The sequence below is a fragment of the Chiloscyllium punctatum genome, chromosome 32, assembly GCF_047496795.1.
Source record: "Chiloscyllium punctatum isolate Juve2018m chromosome 32, sChiPun1.3, whole genome shotgun sequence".
In the NCBI taxonomy this organism is placed as follows: domain Eukaryota; kingdom Metazoa; phylum Chordata; class Chondrichthyes; order Orectolobiformes; family Hemiscylliidae; genus Chiloscyllium; species Chiloscyllium punctatum.
The window spans coordinates 263627-288326 of record NC_092770.1 but is presented as its reverse complement, the minus strand read 5'-3'; the positions used below and the strand labels follow the sequence as shown (position 1 = coordinate 288326).

The window sequence follows — 24700 nt, the reverse complement described above, 5'->3', positions numbered from 1 at the left end:
CAACGTTTCGGGCATGAGCCCTTCAGGGGCATGGGAGAGGAGCTGACCAGAATTGACTGAGCGGAGCCTAGCAAGAAAGGCAGTGGAACAGCAATGGCAGGAGTTTCTGGGAGTATCCTGGGGCAGACAGCAAAAATTCATCCCGAGGAAAAAGAAGCATACTAATGGGAGGCTGAGGCAACCATGGCTGATTAGGAAAGTCAGGGACAGCATAAAAGCAAAAGAGAAAGCGTATAATGTGGTGAAGGGCAGTGGGAAGCCAGAGGATTGGATGCCTACAAAGACCAACAGAGAACAATGAAGAAAGAAATAAGGTGGGCGAAGATTATATATGAGGGTAACGTACCGATAATATTAGAAGATTGGAAGAGTCTCTGTAGACATATATAGGCAGGAGTGGACATTGGGCCGCTTGAAAATGATGCAGAGAAGCAGTAATGGGGAACAAAGAAATGGCTGAGGAACTGAACAAATATTTATGCCAGTTTTCACGATGTAAGTAATAATCCAAAACTTCAAGAGTGAGGGGGCATAAATGAATATGGTGGCCACACCAAGGAGAAGGTGTTAGAAAAACTGAAAGGGCTGAAAATAGATAAATCACCTAGACCAGATGGGCTACACTCCAGACAGCTGAAGGAGAGCGCTGAAGAGATAGTAGAAGCTTTATTGTGACCTGAATCCTTGGAGTCAGTGAGGGTCCCAGTGGCCTGGAAAATTGCAAATGTAACCCCTGTTTAAGAAGGGAGTAAGGAAAATGTCAGGAAATTCTAGGCTGATCTCAGTTGTTGCCAAACTTTTGGAGTCCTTTTGTGAAGGATGAGATCTCTGAATATTTGGAAATGTATGGTAAAATAGGGAAAAGTCAGCGTGGTTTCATTCAGGGCAGGTCATGCCTGACAAATCTGTTAAAATTCTTTGGGGAGATAATGACCAGGTTAGACTATGAAGAGTCCACAGATGTTATCGATCTGGACTTCCAGAAGGCCTTTGATAAGGTGCTGCTCAGGAGGCTACTGAGTAAGATGAGGGCCCAAGGTATTAGAGATAAGCTACTAGCATGGATAGAAGATTGGCTGAAAGCAGGAAGTGGGAATAAAACGCTCCTTCTCAGGATGGAAGCCGGTGTCCAGTCGTATTCCATGAGTTTGGTGTTGGGACCACAAAATTTCACTATACGTTAACAATCTGGATGAAGGAACTGAGGACATTCTGGCTAGGTTTGCAGATGATACAAGGATAAGTGGAAGGGCAGGTAGTTTTGAGGAGGCAAGGAAGTTTTGGATGTAGGTTTGCTCGATGAGCTGAAAGGTTCATTTCTAGACATTTCGTTACCTTACTAGGTAACATCATCAGTGGACCTCATGCAAAGCAATGCTGAAAATTCCTGCTTTCTATTTCTGTTTGGGTTTCTTTGGGTTGGTGATGTCATCTCCTGTGGTGAAGTCACTTCCTGTTCCTTTTCTCAGGGGGTGGTAGATGGGGTCTAACTTGATGTGTTTGTTGGTAGAGTTCCGGTTGGAATGCCATGCTTCTAGGGAGCACCTAGAAACATAGAGTTCTGGTTGAAATGCCATCAACAAACACATCAAGTTAGACCCCATCTACCACCCCCTGAGAAAAGGAACAGGAAGTGACTTCACCACAGGAGATGACATCACCAACCCAAAGAAACCCAAACAGAAATAGAAAGCAGGAATTTTCAGCATTGCTTTGCATGAGGTCCACTGAAGATGTTACCTAGTAAGGTAACGAAACGTCTAGAAATGAACCTTTCAGCTCAGCAAACAAACCTACATCCAAAACCTCAAACTGAGCTACAAATCTTCTCAAACCTTGCAGGGAAGTTTCACAAGGATTTGGACAGGTAAGGAGAGTGGACAAAGGAATGGCAGATTAAATACAGCATAAGAAAGTGGTTATGCACTTTGGTAGGAAGAATAGAGGCATGGACTATTTTATAAATGGGGTGAAAAATTCTTAAATCTGAAGTGCAACAGGACTTGGGGGGTCCTAGACCAGGTTTCTCGTAAGGTAAACTTGCAGGTTGAGTTGGTAGTTAGGAAGGCAAATACAATTTTGTCATTCATCTCGAGGACTGGAATATAATAGCAGGGATGTACTTCTGAGGTTTATTTTGAAGCTCTGGTCAGACCACATTTAGAGTATTATGAACATTTTTGGGCCCCATACCTTAGGAAGGATGTAATGGCCCGAGAACTGGTCCAAAGGAGATTCACAAGAATGATCCCAGGAATGAAAGATTTACATGTGAGGAATGTTTGAGGACACTGGGTTTATACTCGATGTAATTAGAAGGATGACTGGGAATCTAATTGAAGCTTGCAGAATACTGAATGGCCTGGGCATTATTCTGTTAAGTTTTCCAATAGAGCTAAAATTATTACCAATTATTCTTTCTTTTTGTTTGTATTTTAACTGGGAGTACAGATAAACTGTCTTTTGCTTAAAGTTGAGTAGCATGACCCAATTTTATTACATCTGGAACACAGGATCTTACACTTTTCAATAAGATAAAAGTTAGGGTCTAGGCTACCTCTTTGATATATTTGAAGGGGTTGTGGTTTGGTCCATAACAATTGACACCGCCAAACACACGTGAAGATTTAAGTGGCAAAGGGACTGATATATAGGGGAATATGAGTGACATTATGCACATAGATGCTTGTCGTCTGCTTCTAGGATTAGAGGCTTAGTTTGGTGTTGAACAGATTTCTGAGATTGTGAAAGATCTGATTTTAGCCAGAGATAGTAACGAGAGAGGGATATGGCAAAGCCACAGAAGCTAATAGCTCAGATCTCTCCAACATAAAGTTAGAAGTAAAGCAAAAGCAGCTTATCCAATGCTGGATATCAAACAGTTATACAGCATGAATTAGGAGAGGTAGGAGAGAGCGTCATTATGATCCGAGACAAAGTCACCAACTTAGTTGTGATCCCGGTTGAGACTAGCAAATTATTGCTATTAATGTGTTTGGGCAACCAGTAGCCTTAGTTTTAAAATAGACAAAACATAGGTTCTGGGGAACTTAAGGGAATAAAACCATAAGTTTCCATTGTTTTGAGCAAATAGCAGTAGTTTATAAGCTAGAATAGTCACACAATCTACAATATTGTAAGACTTCTAGTATGCAAAATTAACATATAACTAACATGGGCAGTACATATATTGTGATTTAACACTGCATAACACACATCACCTAACAAATGTGATCATGACAGACCTCTCAGATTTGTTAGTAACTCTCAGACCTTATTGACACGATGACCCAAACTTTAATAAACTTAACAAGGATTTGCAGTTCTTCACTTTTGTTGATCTGACCTTAATTCTCTCTCATGAGTCATTCCATCAGTCTCAGTGGATGCTCCTGTACTACTTGATCCTGGGTTCTTGCTCGCTGGACTCTGAAAGTTGCTCACCAGCACTTATTTGCTGACTCCACTAAGCTAACAATTGCACTGGCTCAATTTGTACCATGCAACTGTTGCATGTGACTTTCAACTTTGCCTCAGAGTTGTATTTGGGAATTAATGCTTGCAGGCTTCCTCAGAATGCCTCACAAACTAGCTACAGCAAGCTTAATCTTGTACTTTTACCTGAGTTTCAGCTGTTCAGCTGCACTTAACTCCTTCCCTGTTGAACAGCTAAAAATATTGAAGTTATGCCCTGCCTTTGGCGCGCTCTACAATTTTCCATGACTCTGGAACTGTATTGAGCGAGCTGTTGAAAATTTTGCACCAAACTGCAGCCCTATTGCAGCACAGAATTAAATGTTGCCACTTCACCACTGTTGGAACGCTCTAACGTTTAATGATACAATGTTCCCATTTTTTTTGCAGAATGCTGGCTTTCTGCACAAAGACTGTTTAGCATTGCTGCCCTTTTCAAGGGCAACTAGGACTGGATAATAAATGTTGGCCCAACCAGTGATGTCCACATTCTATGCACAAATTAATAGAGAGGAAGGCAGCATCATAGTTGAAAACCATAAGAAATCTTAAAAAAAAAATCCCCTATTTAAAATAAGGAGAATATGTAACCTTGGGGATTCCTGAATTTAAAGTTTGTAAACATTATAGCCAAATGGTCATGATTGGAAAGCTAGGAGTGCAATTAAATGAGTGGGTGCGACTGAAATTGACCATGGGTTCAAAGCAATGGTGGGGGGTTGTTCACCTGCCTCATTTGCAGAAGTCAAGCAAAAGTGGGCAGTTCAACATTGGCAGAGCATGATGGTGATGACTGATCAGAGCTGTTTTGCTACTGCTAGTGATTGTTAACTAAGTATTGATTTTTTTTTTAGAATAATGTAGAAACTAATATTGATGTTCAAGGTCTTTGTAGTTAAAAATATCTTGCAAAGAAAGTGTGAGTACATTGGAACTTTACAAAGAGACCTTGGAGTGCAGGTTCCTAGCTCCTTGAAAGTGGAGTCACAGGTAGATAGGATAGTGAAGAAGGCATTTGGTATACTTTCCTTTATTGTTCAGAGTATTGAGTACAGGTGTTGGGAGGTCATGTTGCGGCTGTATAGGATGTTGATTAGGCCACTGTTGGAATACTGCATGCAATTCTTGTCTCCTTCCTATCAGAAAGATGTTGTGAAACTTGAAAGGGTTCAAAAAGATTTGCAAGGATGTTGCCAGGGTTGGAGGACTTGAGCTACAGGGAGAGGCTGAGCAGGCTGGGGCAGTTTTTTTTAGATTACTTAGTGTGGAAACAGGCCCTTTTCCTTGTAGTGTTGTCGGAGGCTGAGAGGTGACCTTAGCGAGGTTTACAAAATTGAGGGGCACGGATAGGATAAATAGACATAGTCTTTTCCTTGGGGTCGGGGAGTCCAGAGCTAGAGGACATAGGTTTAGAGTAAGAGGGGAAAGATATAAAAGAGACCTAAGAGGCAACTTTTTCATGCAGAGGGTGATACGTGTATGGAATGAGCTGCCAGAGGAAGTGGTGGAGGCTGGTACAATTGCGACATTTTAAGAGGCATTTGGATGGGTATATGAAGAGGAAGGGTTTGGAGGGATATGGGCCAGGTGCTGGCAGGTGGGACGAGATTGGGTTGGAATATAGAACATAGAACATAGAACATTACAGCGCAGTACAGGCCCTTCGGCCCTCGATGTTGCGCCGATCAAAGCACACCTAACCTACACTAAGCCACTATCCTCCATATACCTATCCAATGCCCGCTTAAGTACCCATAAAGAGGGAGAGTCCACTACTGCTACTGGCAGGGCATTCCATGAACTTACGACTCGCTGAGTGAAGAACCTACCCCTAACATCAGTCCTATATCTACCCCCCCTTAATTTAAAGCTATGCCCCCTTGTAATAGCTGACTCCATACGTGGAAAAAGGTTCTCACTGTCAACCCTATCTAACCCTCTAATCATCTTGTACACCTCTATCAAGTCACCCCTAAACCTTCTTTTCTCCAATGAAAACAACCCCAAGTGCCTCAGCCTTTCCTCATAGGATCTTCCTACCATACCAGGCAACATCCTGGTAAACTTCCTCTGCACCCGTTCCAGTGCCTCCACATCCTTCCTATAGTATGGCGACCAAAACTGCACACAATATTCCAGATGCGGCCGCACCAGAGTCTTATACAACTGCAGCATGACCTCGGGACTCCGGAACTCAATTCCTCTACCAATAAAAGCCAGTACGCCATATGCCTTCTTCACTGCACTATTTACCTGGGTGGCTTTCAGAGATCTGTGTACATGGACACCAAGATCCCTCTGCTCTTCCACACTACCAAGTATCCGACCATTAGCCCAGTACCCCATCTTTTTATTACTCTTACCAAAGTGAATCACCTCACACTTAGCTACATTGAACTCCATTTGCCACCTTTCTGCCCAGCTCTGCAGCTTCTCTATATCCCGCTGTAACCTGCCACATCCTTCCTCACTGTCTACAACTCCTCCGACTTTCGTATCATCTGCAAACTTGCTCACCCAACCTTCTAACCCTTCCTCCAGGTCATTTATAAAAATGACAAACAGCAATGGTCCCAAAACAGATCCTTGCGGAACACCGCTAGTGACGGCACTCCAAGATGAACCTTTGCCATCAACTACTACCCTCTGTCTTCTTCCAGAGAGCCAATTCCTAATCCAAACCTCCAACTCACCCTCAATGCCATATCTCTGTATTTTCTGCAGTAGCCTACAATGGGGGACCTTATCAAACGCCTTACTAAAATCCATATATACCACATCTACCGCTTTCCCCTCATCTACCTCCTTAGTCACCTTCTCAAAGAATTCAATAAGGTTTGTGAGGCACGACCTGCCCTTCACAAAACCATGCTGACTATCCTTGATCACATTATTCTTATCCAGATGTGCATAAATCCTATCCCTTACAATTCTCTCTAAGACTTTGCCCACAACAGAAGTGAGACTCACTGGCCTATAGTTACTAGGATTATCCCTACTCCCCTTCTTGAATAAGGGAACCACGTTTGCTAGCCTCCAGTCCTCTGGCACTACTCCAGTAGACAAAGAGGACACAAAAATCAAGGCCGATGGCTCTGCAATCTCCTCCCTTGCTTCCCAGAGAATCCTAGGATAAATGCCATCAGGCCCAGGGCACTTATCTATTTTCACCCTTGCCAGAATTTCCAACACCTCTTCTCTACATATCTCAAAGCCATCCATTCTACTTATTCGTGCCTCAGTATTCATATCGACAACAATGTCCTGTTCCTGAGTGAATACTGATGAAAAGTATTCATTCAGTGCCTCCCCAATCTCTTCAGCCTCCACACGCAGCTTCCCATTACTATCCTTGATTGGACCTATTCCAACCCTAGTCATTCTTTTATTCCTAACATACCTATAGAAAGCCTTAGGGTTTTCCCTAATCCTACCAACTAAGGACCTCTCATGTCCCCTCCTTGCTGCTCTTAGCTCTCTCTTCAGGTCCTTCCGGGCTACCTTATAACTCTCAATCGCCCCTATTGAACCTTCACGCCTCATCTTTACAAAGGCCGCCCTCTTCCATTTAACAAGGGATTCCAATTCCTTATTAAACCACGGCTCCCTCACACGACCCTTTCCTCCCTGCCTGATAGGTACGTACTTATCAAGGACACTCAATAGTTGCTCCTTGAACAAGTTCCACATATCAATTACGCTCTTGCCTTGGAATCTACTTTTCCAATCCACACATCCTAAGTCATGCCTCAACGCATCATACTTTCCCTGCCCCAGCTATAACTCTTGCCCTGTAGTACACACTTATCCCTCTCCATCACGAGTGTAAAAATCACCGAATTGTGGTCACTGTCCCCAAAGTGCTCACCTACCTCTAGTTCTAATACCTGGCCTGGTTCGTTACCCAGAACCAAATCCAGTATGGCCTCACCTCTTGTTGGCTTATCTACATATTGTGTCAGGAAACTCTCCTGCACACATTGCACAAACACTGACCCATCTAACGAACTGGAGCTATAGCTTTCCCAATCAATATCAGGAAAGTTAAAGTCTCCCATAACAATCACCCTATTACTGTCACTCTTCTCCTGAATCATCTTCACAATCCTTTCTTCAACGATTCTAGGACTATTAGGAGGCCTGTAAAAGACTCCTAACAGGGTGACCTCACCTCTCCTATTCCTAACCTCAACCCAAACTACCTCAGATGGCAAATCTTCGTCCATCTTCCTTTCCACCGCTGTAATACTATCTTTGACAAGCAAAGCCACACCCCCCCCCCTCTTTTACCCCCACCTCTGACCCTACTAAAACATTTAAACCCTGGAACCTGCAACAGCCAATCCTGTCCCTGATCTAGCCATGTCTCCGTAATAGCCACAACATCGAAGTCCCAGGTACCAACCCACGCTGCGAGTTCACCTACCTTATTTCGTATACTTCTGGCATTAAAGTATACACACTTCAAGCCACTCTTCTGTTTACAGGCACCCTCCTTTAAGATTGATGCCATATTCCTAACCTCCCTACACTCCAGGTCCTGCACCCTAAAGCTACAGTCTAGGTTCCCATGCCCCTGCAGAGTTAGTTTAAACCCCCCCCAAAAGCACTAGCAAACCTCCCCCCAAGGATACTGGTGCCCCTCAGGTTCAGGTGCAGACCATCCTGTTTATAGAGGTCCCACCTTCCCCAGAAAGAACCCCAGTTATCCAAGTACCGAAAATATCTGGTCGGCATGGACGGGTTGGACCGAAGGGTCGGTTTCCATACTGTACATCTCTATGACTCTGTTTCTTATTTTATTTACAAATCCCCTTCGATTTAAAAAAAACAACATGGTTCACAATATTTTGAATGAATGTATTTGAAGTAGAAAGGAGCACGAGCATGAGCACATTTAACTTATAGAACATAGAACAATACAGCACAGAACAGGCCCTTCGGCCCACGATGATATGCCGAACTTCTATCCTAGTTTAAGCACCCATCCATGTACCTATCCAAATGCCGCTTAAAGGTCGCCAATGATTCTGACTCTACCACTCCCAACTTCAAGGTAACCATGCCAGAGAAATGAGTTGCAGAGTATACGGTCACTTTCTGGGTTGTGAATGGGTTCTGTTCTGGAGTCCGTTCACAAGTTGATATGTATGCAAGTTGAAACACAAAGTAGGATGATGTAAAACAGCGTAAGTACAGGAAATGCTCGAATACAATTACAACCGTGTATGAAATTGCATTTTAAGTATGAGCTTTGGAAGTTGGATGTTTGTCAGTCAGGGACTCTCTGTATATTCACATAGTGCTTGTTCACCTAATTCCTTTAAGTCAACCATAAATCATGGTTGAAGTGTTACACGTAAACTATGCTGGAACAGTGTCATAATTTCGTTCAGATGGGAAATCTCTCTGACCAAGGCCCTAAGGATGGTATTTCCTTGATTTATATTAATTCAAAAGTTACTTTGTTGGCAATTCCCCAAAAAATAGATTCCAAACCACGGCACATACATACCAAGCAATATTTCATGCGGAACACAAAAATGACTTTGCATTGCACTATATTCATAAAGAAAAATTATTGTATAAAACACAATGGTGCAAACATGCCTTTTTCAATGGATATAGTCTCAAGTTGTATAAACATGCAATTATTTCATATAACACTCCTTGTCTTTAAACAATAGTAATTACAAAGACTGTCAAGCATAGCAGAACATAACACATTAAGTGACAATCTATACATAATGCTGTTACAAATACAAAGAAAGGGAAAGATTTCACTTGCATAATACCTTTGGCCTCTGTGCATTCAAAGTGTTTTGATTAGATTAGATTCCCTATAGTGTGGAAACAGACCCCTTTGACCCAACAAGTCCACGCTGACCCTCTGAAGAGCAACCCACCCAGACCCCATTCATCTACGTTCACCCCTGAGTAATGCACCTAACACTGTGGGCAATTTAGCATAGCCAATTCACATAATCTGCTCATTTTGGACTGTGGGAGGAAACTGAAGCACCCAGAGGAAACCCACACAGCCTTGGGGAGAATGTGCAAACTCCACACAGACAGTTACCTGAGGCAGGAATTGCTCGGGTGCCTGGTGCTGTGAGGCAGCAGTGCTAACCACTGAGCCACTGTGCCGCCCCAATAACTTGTGAACAATAACTTTTACTTTTTAATGTAGGCTAACATATATGTCTATATAATATCTGGATAGAATGAGCTCTGACAAACAGAATACAAGTAATTAGTTAATCTATCTGGGTGATGTTAACAGCATTAAAAGTAGTAAGAAAAATGTCCAGATATTGTGGATCTCTTAGGTGACCATTTCCAAATCTTGCTAGATTCAAGGATTATGTATAGAATTTGGAGATAGTAAATGCTGCATTTTTATTCAAAAGGAATGCAAGAACACAACAAGAATTGTAAACATCAAAGAGATTAAGGTCCATGATTGGGAAGCTGCTAGCATTCATAAGGATCAAAATAAGTGGACAGCAGATGTACAGACTGTCCTTGTGAGTGAAGAGTCAGGTAAAACCTAATAGAATCCCATAACAGTCGTGAGGAGGTGAACAGAGCAAGATTAGTATATGGATTTATTAGGGTGTACGCAAGAGATCTACCTAAATCTGATGTACCTGGATTTGAAAGGTTTGTGACATGGGAAGGAAAGTGTGAGAATGAAAGAACTAAGTTATGAGGCATGACTTGGAGATGCCGATGTTGGACTGGGGTGGACAAAGAACTAGCATATCCCATTGTAAAAGATGAAAGATTTAATCTAAAATTGTTTACTATGTCACATATCCATGACACTGGATTCCTTTGGCTATAAATTCTGTGGTTGTGATCTTATTCTCCACAACCACCTGATGAAGGAGCGTCGCTCTGAAAGCTAGTGCTTCCAAATAAACCAGTTGGACTTTCACCTGGTGTTGTGTGATTTTTAACTAAGTTACAAGGGTCATTCTTCGATTCAGCAGTGATAAATGATATTCTTAGGGATTAGTCTTGGAGTTGGGGGAGAAGGTTAGGTGTTTTCACAGGAAAATATCAAACTTTAAGAATTTAGGTGAGCATATCCAAGTTTACAAATATGCCAAACTCGACAAAGAAAATTGGAGGGGAAATAAAAACCAAACTTCATTAAGCCGATTATGAACGATTGCTGAAGCAGTTAAGTAACACCAGTGTGATGTAGTGCATTTTGAATGAGCTAAATAAATTAATTAAATCTGAATAAGACAGTATGATTAGATTAGATTAGATTAGATTACTTACAGTGTGGAAACAGGCCCTTCAGCCCAACAAGTCCACACTGCCCCGCCGAAGCGCAACCCACCCATACCCCTACATCTACCCCTTACCTAACACTACGGGCAATTTAACATGGCCAATTCACCTGACCTGCACATCTTTGGACTGTGGGAGGAAACCAGAGCACCCGGAGGAAACCCACGCAGACACGGGGAGAACGTGCAAACTCCACACAGTCAGTCGCCTGAGGCGGGAATTGAACCCGGGTCTCTGGCGCTGTGAGGCAGCAGTGCTAACCACTGTGCCACCATGCCGCCCACAAGATGTACTAGCTCAGTATCCTCATTGCCTGGTAGTGGTATCATCGTTGCCAGGATTGGAGTTCTGAAGAAGGGTCACTGGTCGTGAAATACTAAGTCTGATTTCTCTCCACAGATGCTGCCAGACCTACTGAGATATCCCAGCAATTTCTGTTTTGTTTGTTTAGAAATTTCTGGATTCTGAATTTGAGCAAACTGTAGAAGTTGCCATCCACTTCAGTGGAGAAATAACGACAAAGCTGATTGTCATTCTTGCTGCAAAATCAGCCCCAAGTCCAATCTGATTTGCAATGAGAGTGAATCTTAAAAATTCTTAACCTATTTGTTTTTGTATTTAGACTACAAATTTATTTGACCATTTTACTTATTGGCAGTTAAGATTGAGACTGAAGCTTGCAGTATATGTTGATTCCTACACTGATAAAGGGAAAATGAGAGTGTATTTAGACAATGGTTGTTCATCCTTCTTCAGCCTGAGAGCGGTATTGTTTGATTTCCTCCTTTCTCTTCTCTTTTTGTGAATGACTCTTACTGAGGTAGGTCAATGGTTGTTGCTTGAACCTAGCTTTTGCATTCCAATTTTTAAAAAATAAACTCACAATAAAATCCTGTAAGATGAAATCAAAAGATGGGGCTTATTAAGAACATAGATGAAGTACATGAAATTACTTTGCTCCTTAATTGCGCATACAAGCACTTAGAAAATTGAGCAGAATTGGAGAGGTGATAGATTATAAAGTACACACTTGGTAATCCAGAGATACTAAAAATCTGTTCATACAAGATACAATGTCCTTGAGTTAGCTGTCCAATAATTTATTTCCTCTGAGTTGGGTTCAGTATTTTCCATCTTGCAGGTGAAGTGTATACTTTCCAGCCAACAATGAGGAGACAGTGGTTGAGGATCTGAGGCAGGTTGACAACTTGGCCTGGGCCCTGCTCTTCTCTGGAGATCAAACTGCAATTGATGTCGAATTCCAGAATTGCATACTTTAGGCAAAACCTCTGATTTCAATCTCGTGAAAGAGGAAGGCCTATCAGCATGAAGTCCTTTTTTGGCATTTCTCTTAGCATGACATAATTGTTGATCTCTTAATAAGAGAGATTTGATGTTTGTTATTCTGAACAAGCCATAACATTGTTAGTCAAACCAAGAATCACTTCAACATCTGTTAATTCCAGATTTGAAACCTGTGTTTATCAATTTTATTGATTTATCTTTGGCTTATGGCTTCCCCTTGAAACACTGTAAAAGTTCTTATCTCCTGTTTCAGTGCAGGTGATTTGGACTGATTTGAATTTGGCTTTTGTGGGTTGTGTATTGCACTGCTGGTGGGCTATTTGCATTATTTCCCTTGGGTATTAATCATCTTTACTTCAGCTAGTAGAATTAACAGACACAAGCACCTGAAGAAAATAGGACCTGGCCTTATAATAGAGAATCGCAGCTAAGTGTTACCTTTGCAATCAGGATGATCATGGAAGAGTGCGTGGGTTTAATAGATGAGAACAGGACCGGAGTGTTTTTCTTGATCAGCCAGAACTGGTGGTGAATGAATGGCTAAATCAATTGTCCACATATCCCTTCAAATCCATTGTTTCGTTTTAAGTGATTTTATTGAAGCAAATATTCTCTTTGCACCATTTGGCTTTTTAAGTAGCCAATAATTAAAAACTGTAACGCCTTTTCTCAAAACAATTTTAAAGCTTGGAGGAAATTTGTTATTTTGTTCAGAGTTCTTCCACAACAATGGGAAGCTACAGTGTTCCCATACTTTGTATTCTCTCACCTCTTTATACTTTCCTATACTCACAGCCACCTTTGCAGCATCTGCACTCACCCTATGTCAAAAATATTTATGTAGCTGCAGCAAATATCTGAACAAAGCTCTTTTGATGTGAAAATCCTGGAGTCACTTTTTGTTAAATGGAGTCATTGTTTGCCTTCCCTTGGACTTGCTCATGCCCGTGCATCACACTTTTCGAAGTTTCCCAAGATCCTTGGAAACCTTTGCTTTCAAATCACTTTCAGGTGGTGGAAATGATCTCTCCAGTGATTGAAGTTGTTGACTTGTGCTAATATTGCTTTGCATGGTTGAGCAAGTGTTGAGTCAAGTATGTGACTTTCTTTATTTTTCTTCTGATCTGTCACTCTGCTGTCATATTCTCTTAACTGGGAATTGATGAATGTGGCCAACTAAGTAAATGGGTTTGTTTGATTATTTTTCCTTGCCTTCACCTGGTGATGTCTATAAAGGGTTTGAATATTAAATTTCTATGCCAACAGAAAACTCAACTATTTTTAGGTTAAATCACCATTTAATGCTACAGAATGAAACAGTACTGAATTGAGTAATATACCATATCAGTGCCTACAGGTGAGGTGACAAAACTCTGTGATGTTCATTCTATACATGTACCACCCTCTGCGTGAAAAGGTTGCCACTTAGGTCTCTTTTATGTTTTTTCCCTCTCACCCTAAACTTATGCCCTCTAGTTCTGGACTCCTCCACCCCAGAGGAAAGACTTTGTCTATTAGTAGATTTTGAGAAGGTTTGTAGCTTTGGTTGAGGTTCTGAATGTAGGTTTACTCACGGATCTGGAAGGTTCATTTTCAGATGTTTTGTCACCATACTAGGTCATATCATCAGTGAGCCTCTGGTGAAGCACTGGTGGTATGGCCCACTTTTTATTTATGGTTTGGTTTCCTTGGGTTGGTGATGTCATTTCCTATGGGGAGGGTCTCTGGCACAGAGTCTGTCCCTGTTGCACAAAAGGGAAGTGGGGAAAGGAGGGGAATGTTACTCATTACGGGCTCAGTAGTTAGAGGGTTAGACAGAAGGTTTGTTGGGAACAAAAGACTCGCAGTTGGTGTGTTGCCTCCCAGGTGCCAGGATCTCGGATCATGTCTTTGGGGCCCTGCAGGGAGAGGGTGACCAGCCCCAAGTCATGGTCCACATAGGTACAGACGACATAGAAAGCAGGATGGGGATGTAAGGCAAGATTTCAGGGAGGTAGGCTGGAAGCTGAGAGCTAGAACGAACAGTTGTTATATCTAGTCTGTTACCCATGCCATGTGATAGCAAGAGGCAAAGAACAGGGAGAGACATCAGTTAAACAGATGGCTGCAGGGGTGGTGCCGAAGGGAGGGTTTCAGGTATATGGATAATTGGGGCTCATTCTGGGAAAGGTGGGACCTCAACAAACAGGATGGTCTTCACTTGAACCAGAGTGGTACTAATATCCTGGGTGAGAAATTTGCTTCTGCTATTTGGGTGGGTTTAAACTAGCTCAGCAGAAGGATGGGATACTGAGGTGTAGTTCCAGTGCACAGGAGGATGTGAGTAGGGAGGACATGGACAGGATTTCACGGTCACAGGAGTGTGCTGGCAGACAGCAAGCTGGTTTGAAGTGTGTTTACTTTCACTCAGGAGTATCCAGAATAAGGTAAGTAAGCTTGCAGCATGGATAGGTACCTGGGACTTCAATATTGTGGCAGTTCTGTGGAGGAGAGGATTGGCAAAACAATTCTGGGTAGGAGTGAAAGGAACAGGGTGGTCATTATGGGGGACTTTAACTTCCCCCAACAGTGACTGGAAATGCTATAACTCTAGTATATCGGATGGATCAGTTTTTGTCCAATGTGTACAGGAGGGTTTTATGACACTGTATGTTGAAGGGCCGACAGGAGGAGAGGCCACACTGGACCTGGTACTTGGTAATGAACCAGGCCAGATGTTTGATTTATTGGTGAGTGAACACATTGGAGAGAGTGACCATAATTCAGTTATGTTTAGTTTAGCGATTGGAAAGGGATAGGTGCATGCCACAGAGCAAAAGCTAAAAATGGGGGAAGGGCAATTATAATCGATTTAGGCGAGACTTAAGATGGATAGAATGGGTAGCAAAATGCAAAGGATGGGGGCAGTCAAAATGTGGAACTGATTTAAGGAACAGATGTGTGACCTTGATAGGTATGTCCCAGTCAGACAGGGAGGAAGTGATAAGGTAAGGGAACTGTGGTTTACAAAAGAAATTATATCTCTTGTTAAGCGGAAGAGGGAGAATTATGTGACGTTGAGACGAGTTGGTTCAGATGAGGCATTGGAAAGTTACAGATTAGCTCAGAAGGATTTAAAGAGCGAGTTAAGAAGAGCAAGGAGGGGACGTGAGCAGTCTTTATCAGGTAGAATAAAGGAGAACCTTAAACCTTCCAAAGGTATGAGAGGAATAAAAGGATGCCGAGGGTAGGATAGAGCCAGTCAGAGACAGAAGTGGGAAGTTGTGTGTGGACCCAGTGGAGATTGGAGAGGTGCTAAATGAATATTTCTCATCTGTTATCACTTGGGAAAAGGAGAATACAGTATTGAAGAGGAGAAGACTGAGATACGGGCTATTAGACTAAAAAAGATTGAAGTTAGTAAGGAGGCAATGTTATCAATTCTAGAATGTGTGAAAGTAGATAAGTCCCTGGGCCAAATGGGATTTATTTGAAGATTCTCTGGGAAATTGAGGCGATGGTGGAGCCTTTGGCCTTGATCTTTGAACCGTCATTGTCTACAGGTATAGTACCAGAGGACTGGAGGATTGCAAATGTTGTGCCCTTGTTCAAGAAGGGCAGTAGAGTTGATCCAGATAATTATCGACCAGTGAGCCATGTGTCTGTTGTAGAAAAAGTTTTGGAAAGGATATAAGAGATAGGATTTATAATCATTTAGCAAGCAACTATTTGAATGGAGGTAATCAGCAGGTTTTGTCAAGGGCAGGTCGTGTCTCACAAACCTCATTGAGCTTTTTGAGAAGGTGACCAAGCGTGTAGATTAGCGTAGGGCAGTTGACATGATGAACAATGGACTTCAGTAAAGCCTTTGATAAAGTTCCACATGGTAGGCGTTTGGAGAAAATGGAGAGGCATGGGATCGAGGGTGACTTAGCAGTTTGGATTAGAAACTGGCTTTCTGTAAGAAGGCAGCGAGTGGTGGTTAATGGGAAATATTCGCCTGGAGTCTGGTTTCTAGTGGTGTGCCACAAGGATCTGTTTAGGGACCACTGCTGTTTGTCATTTTTATAAATGACTTGGAAACAGGCATAGGTGGATAGGTTAGTAAGTTTGCCAATGACACTAAAGTCAGAGGCGTGGTGGACAGTGTGGAAGAATGTTACAGGTGGACTTGGATAAACTGCAGAATTGGGCTGAGAGATGGCAAATGGAGTTAAATGCAGATAAATGTGAGATGATTCACTTTTGGTAAGAATAACATGAAGGCAGAATACTGGGTCAGTGAAAAGATTCTGTCTCATGTGGATGTGGAGAGGGATTTTGGAGTTCTATGTACATAGATCCCTGAAAGTTGCCACTCAGGTTGATTAGTGCTGTTAAGAAAGCATATGATGTGTTAGGTTTTATTGGTAGAGGGATTGAGTTCTGGAGCTGTCATGTCATGCTGCAATTGTACCGTGGGCGGCACGGTGGCACAGTGGTTAGCACTGCTGCCTCCCAGCGCCAGAGACCCGGGTTCAATTCCCACCTCAGGCGACTGACTGTGTGGAGTTTGCACGTTCTCCCCGTGTCTGCGTGGGTTTCCTCCGGGTGCTCCGGTTTCCTCCCACACTCCAAAGATGTGCAGGTCAGGTGAATTGGCCATGGTAAATTGCCCGTAGTCTTACGTAAGAGGTAGATGTAGATGTAGGGGTATGGGTGGGTTACGCTTCGGCGGGGCAGTGTGGACTTGTTGGGCCGAAGGGCCTGTTTCCACACTGTAAGTAATCTAATCTACAAAATGCTAGTGTGGCCTCACTTGGAATATTGTGTACAGTTCTGGTCGCCCCATTACAGGAAGGATGTGAAAGCATTGGAAAATGTGCAGAGGAGATTTACCAGGATGTTGCCTGGTCTGGAGGGAAGGTCTTATGAGGAAAGGCTGAGGGACTTGTGTCTGTTCTCATTGGAGAGAAGAAGGCTAAGAGGGGATTTAATAGAGACATAGAAGACGATCAGAGGATTAGCTAGGGTGGACAGTGAGGATCTTTTTCCTAGGACGATGATGGCTTTTACGAGGGGGCGTAGCTGCAAATTGTGGGGTGATAGATTTAAGACAGATGTCCGAGGAAGGTTCTTTACTCAGAGTGGTAAGGGCGTGGAATGCCCTGCCAACCAATGTTAACTCAGCCACATCAGGAACATTTACACAGTCCTTGGATAAGTTTATGGATCATGATGGAATAGTGTAGGGGCTTAGATTAGCTCACAGGTTGGGGCAACATCGAAGACCAAACGGCCTGTTCTGCACTGTATTGTTGTATGTTCTAAGGTCATGTCCTTTCCTATTCTTTTGCTCAAAAGATGGTAAATGGTGGGCAGATAGAGTTCCAGTTGGAATGCGTTGCTTCTCAGAATTCTTGCGCATATCTCTCTTTTGGCTTGTTCAAGACTCTTATACAGACAACAAGTAAGACTAATGTCATTTACAAAATACTGTGCAAGAACTGTAACAAACACTACTTTGGCTAAATAGGCAGAAAACTAGCCACCAGGATACGTGAACATCAACTAGTCACAAAAAGACATGACCCACTCTCTGTATCCTTACCTACAGATGAGGAGGGACACCACTTCGACTAGAACAACGCGTCCATCGTAGGACAAGCCAAAGAGACACGCACAAAAATTCCTCAAAGCAGATTGATGAGGGCAGAGCGGTAGTGTGATCTATATGGGCTTCAGTAAGGCGTTCGACAAGGTTCCCCATGGGAGACTGGTTAGCAAGGTTAGATCTTATGGAATACAGGAAGAACTAGCCATTTGGATACAGAACTGGCTCAAAGGTAGAAGGGTGGTGGTGGAGGGTTGTTTTTCAGACTGGAGGCCTGTGACCAGTGGAGTGCCACAAGGATCGGTGCTGGGTCCACTACCTTTCATCATTTATATAAATGATTTGGATGTGAGCATGAGACTTAGTAGGTTTGCTGATGACACCAAAATTGGAGGTGTAGTGGACAGCGAAGAAGGTTACCCCAAATTACAACGGGATCTTGGATCAGATGAGCTAATGGCTGAGGATTGGCAGATGGAGTTTAATTCAGATAAAGGTGAGGTGTTGAATTTTGGGAAAGCAAATCTTAGCAGGACTTATACACTTAATGGTAAGGTCCTAGGGAGTGTTGCTGAACTAAGAGACCTCGGAGTGCAGGTTCATAGCTCCTTGAAAGTGGAGTCGCAGGTAGATTGGTTGGTGAAGAAGGCGTTTGGTATGCTTTCCTTTATTGGTCAGAATATTGAGTACAGGAGTTGAGGTCATATTGCGGCTGTATAGGACACTGGTTAGGCCACTGTTGGAATATTGCGTGCAGTTCTGGTCTCCTTCCAATTGGAAAGATGTTGTGAAACATGAAAGGGTTTAGAAAAAATTCCAAGGGTGTTGCCAGGGTTGGAGGATTTGAGCTACAGGGGGAGTTTGAATAGGCTAAAGCTGTTTTTCCCTGGAGCGTCAGAGGCTGAGGGATGACCTAATAGAGGTTTATAAAATTGAGGGGCATGGATAGGATAAATAGACAAAGTCCTTTCGCTGGGGTCGGGGAATCCAGAACTAGAGGGCATAGGTTTAGAGTGAGAGGGGAACGATATAAAAGAGACCAAAAGGACAACTTTACCACTCAGAGGGTGGTACGTGTATGGAATGAGCTGCCAGACGAAGTGGTGGAGACTGGTACAATTGCAACATTTAAAATGCATCTCGATGGATATATGAATAGGAAGGGTTTGGTAGGATATGGACCAGGTGCTGGCAGGTGGGACTAGATTGGGTTGGGATATCTGGTCGACATGGACAAGTTGGTCCGAAGGGTCTGTTTCCACGCTGTACATCTTTATGATTCCATGACTCTAAGCCTGGCATTCCAACATCCTTTTTTGATGGCTTCCCGTCCACAGCATCATGAGCAGAATATTGGTTAAATTACAGATACTGTTTCTTTCTTCTTTACATGCAAGAAGCAATTATGAAAAGATCTTTCATGTTTCTGAGAAATGCATTTTGTTTTATTCATGCTTGGGATGGAGGTATTGCTGACAAAGGTGGCATTTATGGCCCACCCACACCAAGACCATGTGAGATTCAGTAAAGAATAAGCTGAGCAAGGTTGAGAATAACAAGGTAGCAGAGGATAAAATAAAGCTTGATTCGTGTATTATTGTGAGAAGCATCCTTTTCGAAAGCTTTAATATGCATTTCAGCATCAGGGTAATGTGCAACTCTTTGATTTTACAGCTCATCTAAGCTCTAAATTTTAAGTAGAACAAAATTCCTAGCACTTAAGACATGAAGCGGTTAATTGTTCAGCCTGCAAATAGTTTCACATAATATTCAGAAGAGCGTCAGTGAGTGGACTGCATTTGACCATTAAGATTTAAAACGAGTATAATCTGAAAAAAGTTACCAGTCATCGATGTAATATTATTATTTATTTGTGCATTGGTTTCTGGTGAGATTTAAGGAATCAACAAGTAAGAACATGTACTGCTGATGGAATAAATATAAATGCAATGCTCTTGTAAAAGATTTCAATTTGGTTTAAAAGGGAAAATGATTTTGTGTTTAGTTATTTATCTCTAAATAATTTTGTTTTTAGAATTTTAGCCAAAATTCTAAATGATATTTGTATCCATTTCTGTGTCATTAAACTTATGAATGTTTGAATGATGACTTTGTTTGCCAAAACAGCTGAAAATAGCAAAGCTATCTCTTTTAAGAAAGGATGGTGTAGGACTTAAGCGGCAACCAATCCGTGACTTATTGGTGATTAAAATCAAGTATTTTGCTGAGAGACGTGTTCAGTAATTGTGGTTTCATAAATTTAAACTTTATTTCGTGATGGCAGATCAGTTATTGTCAGTGCATTTATATTGCTGCATTGCACTGATAAGTCTTGGTAGAAATTATGATCCAGGTGTTTAGATTTAAAGATTTCTTGTTTTCTGCTGTTTCATTTAGCCACCCACCACGCACCACCCCCACCCCACCCCACTCTGCCCTGCTGTCCAGACCATTTTTGTTTTTTTTTAAAAGAAAGAATCATTAATGTTTTAAAGGGCTCTCTTTAGAATATTGACCGTGTGGGATTTTGGCTGCTGCTCTTTTATCTCTACGCTTCAGTTCCTTGCATCTCTGCATCTTTGATCAGACTTTGCCTTGTTGAAATGAAAGACCATATGGGCGGCACGGTGGCATAGTGGTTAGCACTGCTGCCTCACAGCACCAGAGACCCGGGTTCAATTCCTGCCTCAGGCGACTAACTGTGTGGAGTTTGCACGTCCTCCCTGTGTCTGCGTGGGTTTCCTCCGGGTGCTCCGGTTTCCTCCCACAGTCCAAAGATGTGCAGGTCAGGTGAATTGACCATGCTAAATTGCCCGTAGTGTTAGGTAAGGGGTAAATGTAGGGGTATGGGTGGGTTGCGCTTCGGCGGGGTGGTGTGGACTTGTTGGGCCGAAGGGCCTGTTTCCACACTGTAAGTAATCTAATCTAATCTAATCTAAGGGGGTCCTCAGTACCTGCTGGCTGTGCAAGCAATTTATAATGGTCCTGTACAAACCTGACTCAGTCTTTATAGAACATAGAACATAGAACATAGAAGAATACAGCGCAGTACAGGCCCTTCAGCCCTCGATGTTGCGCCGATCAAAGCCCACCTAACCTACACTAACCCACTATCCTCCATATACCTATCCAATGCCCGCTTAAATACCCATAAAGAGGGAGAGTCCACTACTGCTACTGGCAGGGCATTCCATGAACTTACGACTCGCTGAGTGAAGAACCTACCCCTAACATCAGTCCTATATCTACCCCCCCTTAATTTAAAGCTATGCCCCCTTGTAATAGCTGACTCCATACGTGGAAAAAGGTTCTCACTGTCAACCCTATCTAACCCCCTAATCATCTTGTACACCTCTATCAAATCACCCCTAAACCTTCTTTTCTCCAATGAAAACAACCCCAAGTGCCTCAGCCTTTCCTCATAGGATTTTCCTACCATACCAGGCAACATCCTGGTAAACTTCCTCTGCACCCGTTCCAGTGCCTCCACATCCTTCCTATAGTATGGCGACCAAAACTGCACACAATATTCCAGATGCGGCCGCACCAGAGTCTTATACAACTGCAGCATGACCTCAGGACTCCGGAACTCAATTCCTCTACCAATAAAAGCCAGTACGCCATATGCCTTCTTCACTGCACTATTTACCTGGGTGGCAACTTTCAGAGATCTGTGTACATGGACACCAAGATCCCTCTGCTCTTCCACACTACCAAGTAGTCTACCATTAGCACAGTAATCCATCTTTTTATTACTCTTACCAAAGTGAATCACTTCACACTTAGCTACATTGAACTCCATTTGCCACCTTTCTGCCCAGCTCTGCAGCTTCTCTATATCCCGCTGTAACCTGCCATATCCTTCCTCACTGTCTACAACTCCTCCGACTTTCGTATCATCCGCAAACTTGCTCACCCAACCTTCTAACCCTTCCTCCAGGTCATTTATAAAAATGACAAACAGCAATGGTCCCAAAACAGATCCTTGCGGAACACCGCTAGTGACGGCACTCCAAGATGAACCTTTGCCATCAACTACTACCCTCTGTCTTCTTCCAGAGAGCCAATTCCTAATCCAAACCTCCAACTCACCCTCAATGCCATATCTCTGTATTTTCTGCAGTAGCCTACCATGGGGGACCTTATCAAACGCCTTACTAAAATCCATATATACCACATCTACCGCTTTCCCCTCATCTACCTCCTTAGTCACCTTCTCAAAGAATTCAATAAGGTTTGTGAGGCACGACCTGCCCTTCACAAAACCATGCTGACTATCCTTGATCACATCATTCTTATCCAGATGTGCATAAATCCTATCCCTTACAATTCTCTCTAAGACTTTGCCCACAACAGAAGTGAGACTCACTGGCCTATAGTTACTAGGATTATCCCTACTCCCCTTCTTGAACAAGGGAACCACGTTTGCTAGCCTCCAGTCCTCTGGCACTACTCCTGTCGACAAAGAGGACACAAAAATCAAGGCCAATGGCTCTGCAATCTCCTCCCTTGCTTCCCAGAGAATCCTGGGATAAATGCCATCAGGCCCAGGGGACTTATCTATTTTCACCCTTGCCAGAATTTCCAACACCTCTTCTCTACATATCTCAAAGCCATCCATTCTACTTATTCGTGCCTCAGTATTCATATCGACAACAATGTCCTGTTCCTGAGTGAATACTGACGAAAAGTATTCATTCAGCGCCTCCCCAATCTCTTCAGCCTCCACACGCAACTTCCCATTACTATCCTTGATTGGACCTATTCCTTCCATAGTCATTCTTTTATTCCTAACATACCTATAGAAAGCCTTAGGGTTTTCCCTAATCCTACCAACTAAGCACCTTTCATGTCCCCTCCTTGCTGCTCTTAGCTCTCTCTTCAGGTCCTTCCGGGCTACCTTATAACTCTCAATTGCCCCTATTGAACCTTCACGCCTCATCTTTACAAAGGCCGCCCTCTTCCATTTAACAAGGGATTCCAACTCCTTATTAAACCACGGCTCCCTCACACGACCCTTTCCTCCCTGCCTGATAGGTACGTACTTATCAACGACACTCAATAGTTGCTCCTTGAACAAGTTCCACATATCAATTACGCTCTTGCCTTGGAATCTACTTTTCCAATCCACACATCCTAAGTCATGCCTCAACGCATCATAATTTCCCTGCCCCCAGCTATAACTCTTGCCCTGTAGTACACACTTATCCCTCTCCATCACTAGAGTAAAAATCACCAAATTGTGGTCACTGTCCCCAAAGTGCTCACCTACCCCTAGTTCTAATACCTGGCCTGGTTCGTTACCCAGAACCAAATCCAGTATGGCCTCACCTCTTGTTGGCTTATCTACATATTGTGTCAGGAAACTCTCCTGCACACATTGCACAAACACTGACCCATCTAACGAACTTGAGCTATAGCTTTCCCAATCAATATCAGGAAAGTTAAAGTCTCCCATAACAATCACCCTATTACTGTCACTCTTCTCCTGAATCATCTTCGCAATCCTTTCTTCAACGATTCTAGGACTATTAGGAGGCCTGTAAAAGACTCCTAACTGGGTGACCTCACCTCTCCTATTCCTAACCTCAACCCAAACTACCTCAGATGGCAAATCTTCGTCCATCTTCCTTTCCACCGCTGTAATACTATCTTTGACAAGCAAAGCCACACCCCCCCCTCTTTTGCCCCCACCTCTGACCCTACTAAAACATTTAAACCCTGGAACCTGCAACAGCCAATCCTGTCCCTGATCTAGCCACGTCTCCGTAATAGCCACAACATCGAAGTCCCAGGTACCAACCCACGCTGCGAGTTCACCTACCTTATTTCGTATACTTCTGGCATTAAAGTATACACACTTCAAGCCACTCTTCTGTTTACAGGCACCCTCCTTTAAGATTGATGCCATATTCCTAACCTCCCTACACTCCAGGTCCTGCACCCTACAGCTACAGTCTGGGTTCCCATGCCCCTGCAGAGTTAGTTTAAACCCCCCCCAAGAGCACTAGCAAACCTCCCCCCAAGGATACTGGTGCCCCTCAGGTTCAGGTGCAGACCATCCTGTTTATAGAGGTCCCACCTTCCCCAGAAAGAACCCCAGTTATCCAAGTACCGAAATCCCTCCCTCCTGCACCATCCCTGTAGCCACGCATTTAACTCTTCTCTCTCCCTATTCCTCGACTCTCTATCACGTGGCACGGGTAACAAACCAGAGACAACAACTCTGTTCGTTCTAACTCTGAGCTTCCAACCTAGCTCCCTAAAAGCCTGTCTAACATCCTCAGCACTCCTCCTACCTATGTCATTGGTGCCAATATGGACCACGACTTCAGGCTGCTCCCCCTCCCCCTTAAGGACCCGGAAAACACGATCAGAGACATCACGTACCCTTGCACCTGGGAGGCAACATACCAAACGTGAGTCTCTCTCGTTCCCACAAAACCGCCTATCTGTGCCCCGAACTATCGAGTCCCCATTTAGTGGACATTGGCGCGTAACTCAACTGATGCCACTGGACTACAGATTGGGTATCCGTTCAAAAGGATGATAGATTATTTGGTGTAGGCTTATACAAATGGAGGTGCTATGCTGAGATGAGCTGGGGCAGCACAAGTGGAGTTTTATTGCATAGCTTAATCATTGTCTTTTCACTGCTTACAAAAGTAATTAAACATTAATTCTCAAAGTTGAGGATAGGGTATTAAGTACCAATAACAGTTGAAAAGTGAGAGACATAAGCACAGAATGCTATTGTACAGTTGGTACCTGAAGACATGCTGACCTTCTGGAAAATCCATTAATCAAACATGGCTTACTCTTCTGTAGGAGACCTTTATCATCTCCAAATAGTAGCTAACATTTTTTTTTTTTGTTGCCTTCCACAGTGGGAGACTTTGACAAGATCTGGCGTGAACACTGTGAAGATGAAGAGACTTTAAGCGAATATGCAGTTGCAATGAAGAATTTGGCAGATAATCATTGGGCCAAAAGCTGTGAGGGTGAAGGACGGATTGAGTGGTGTCGAAGGTATGGCTTTTAAAA

General features: G+C 43.1%; 1 protein-coding gene across 1 annotated transcript in view; it reads left to right on the top strand.

Moving 5' to 3' along the window:
- samtor (S-adenosylmethionine sensor upstream of mTORC1) overlaps positions 1 to 24700 on the top strand; it is a 132263-nt gene that overhangs the window by 6487 nt on the left and 101076 nt on the right. The window contains exon 2 of the mRNA XM_072551451.1: positions 24544 to 24685. Within this exon, the coding sequence (XP_072407552.1) occupies positions 24544 to 24685 (142 nt within the window). The remainder of the gene's footprint in view (positions 1 to 24543; positions 24686 to 24700) is intronic.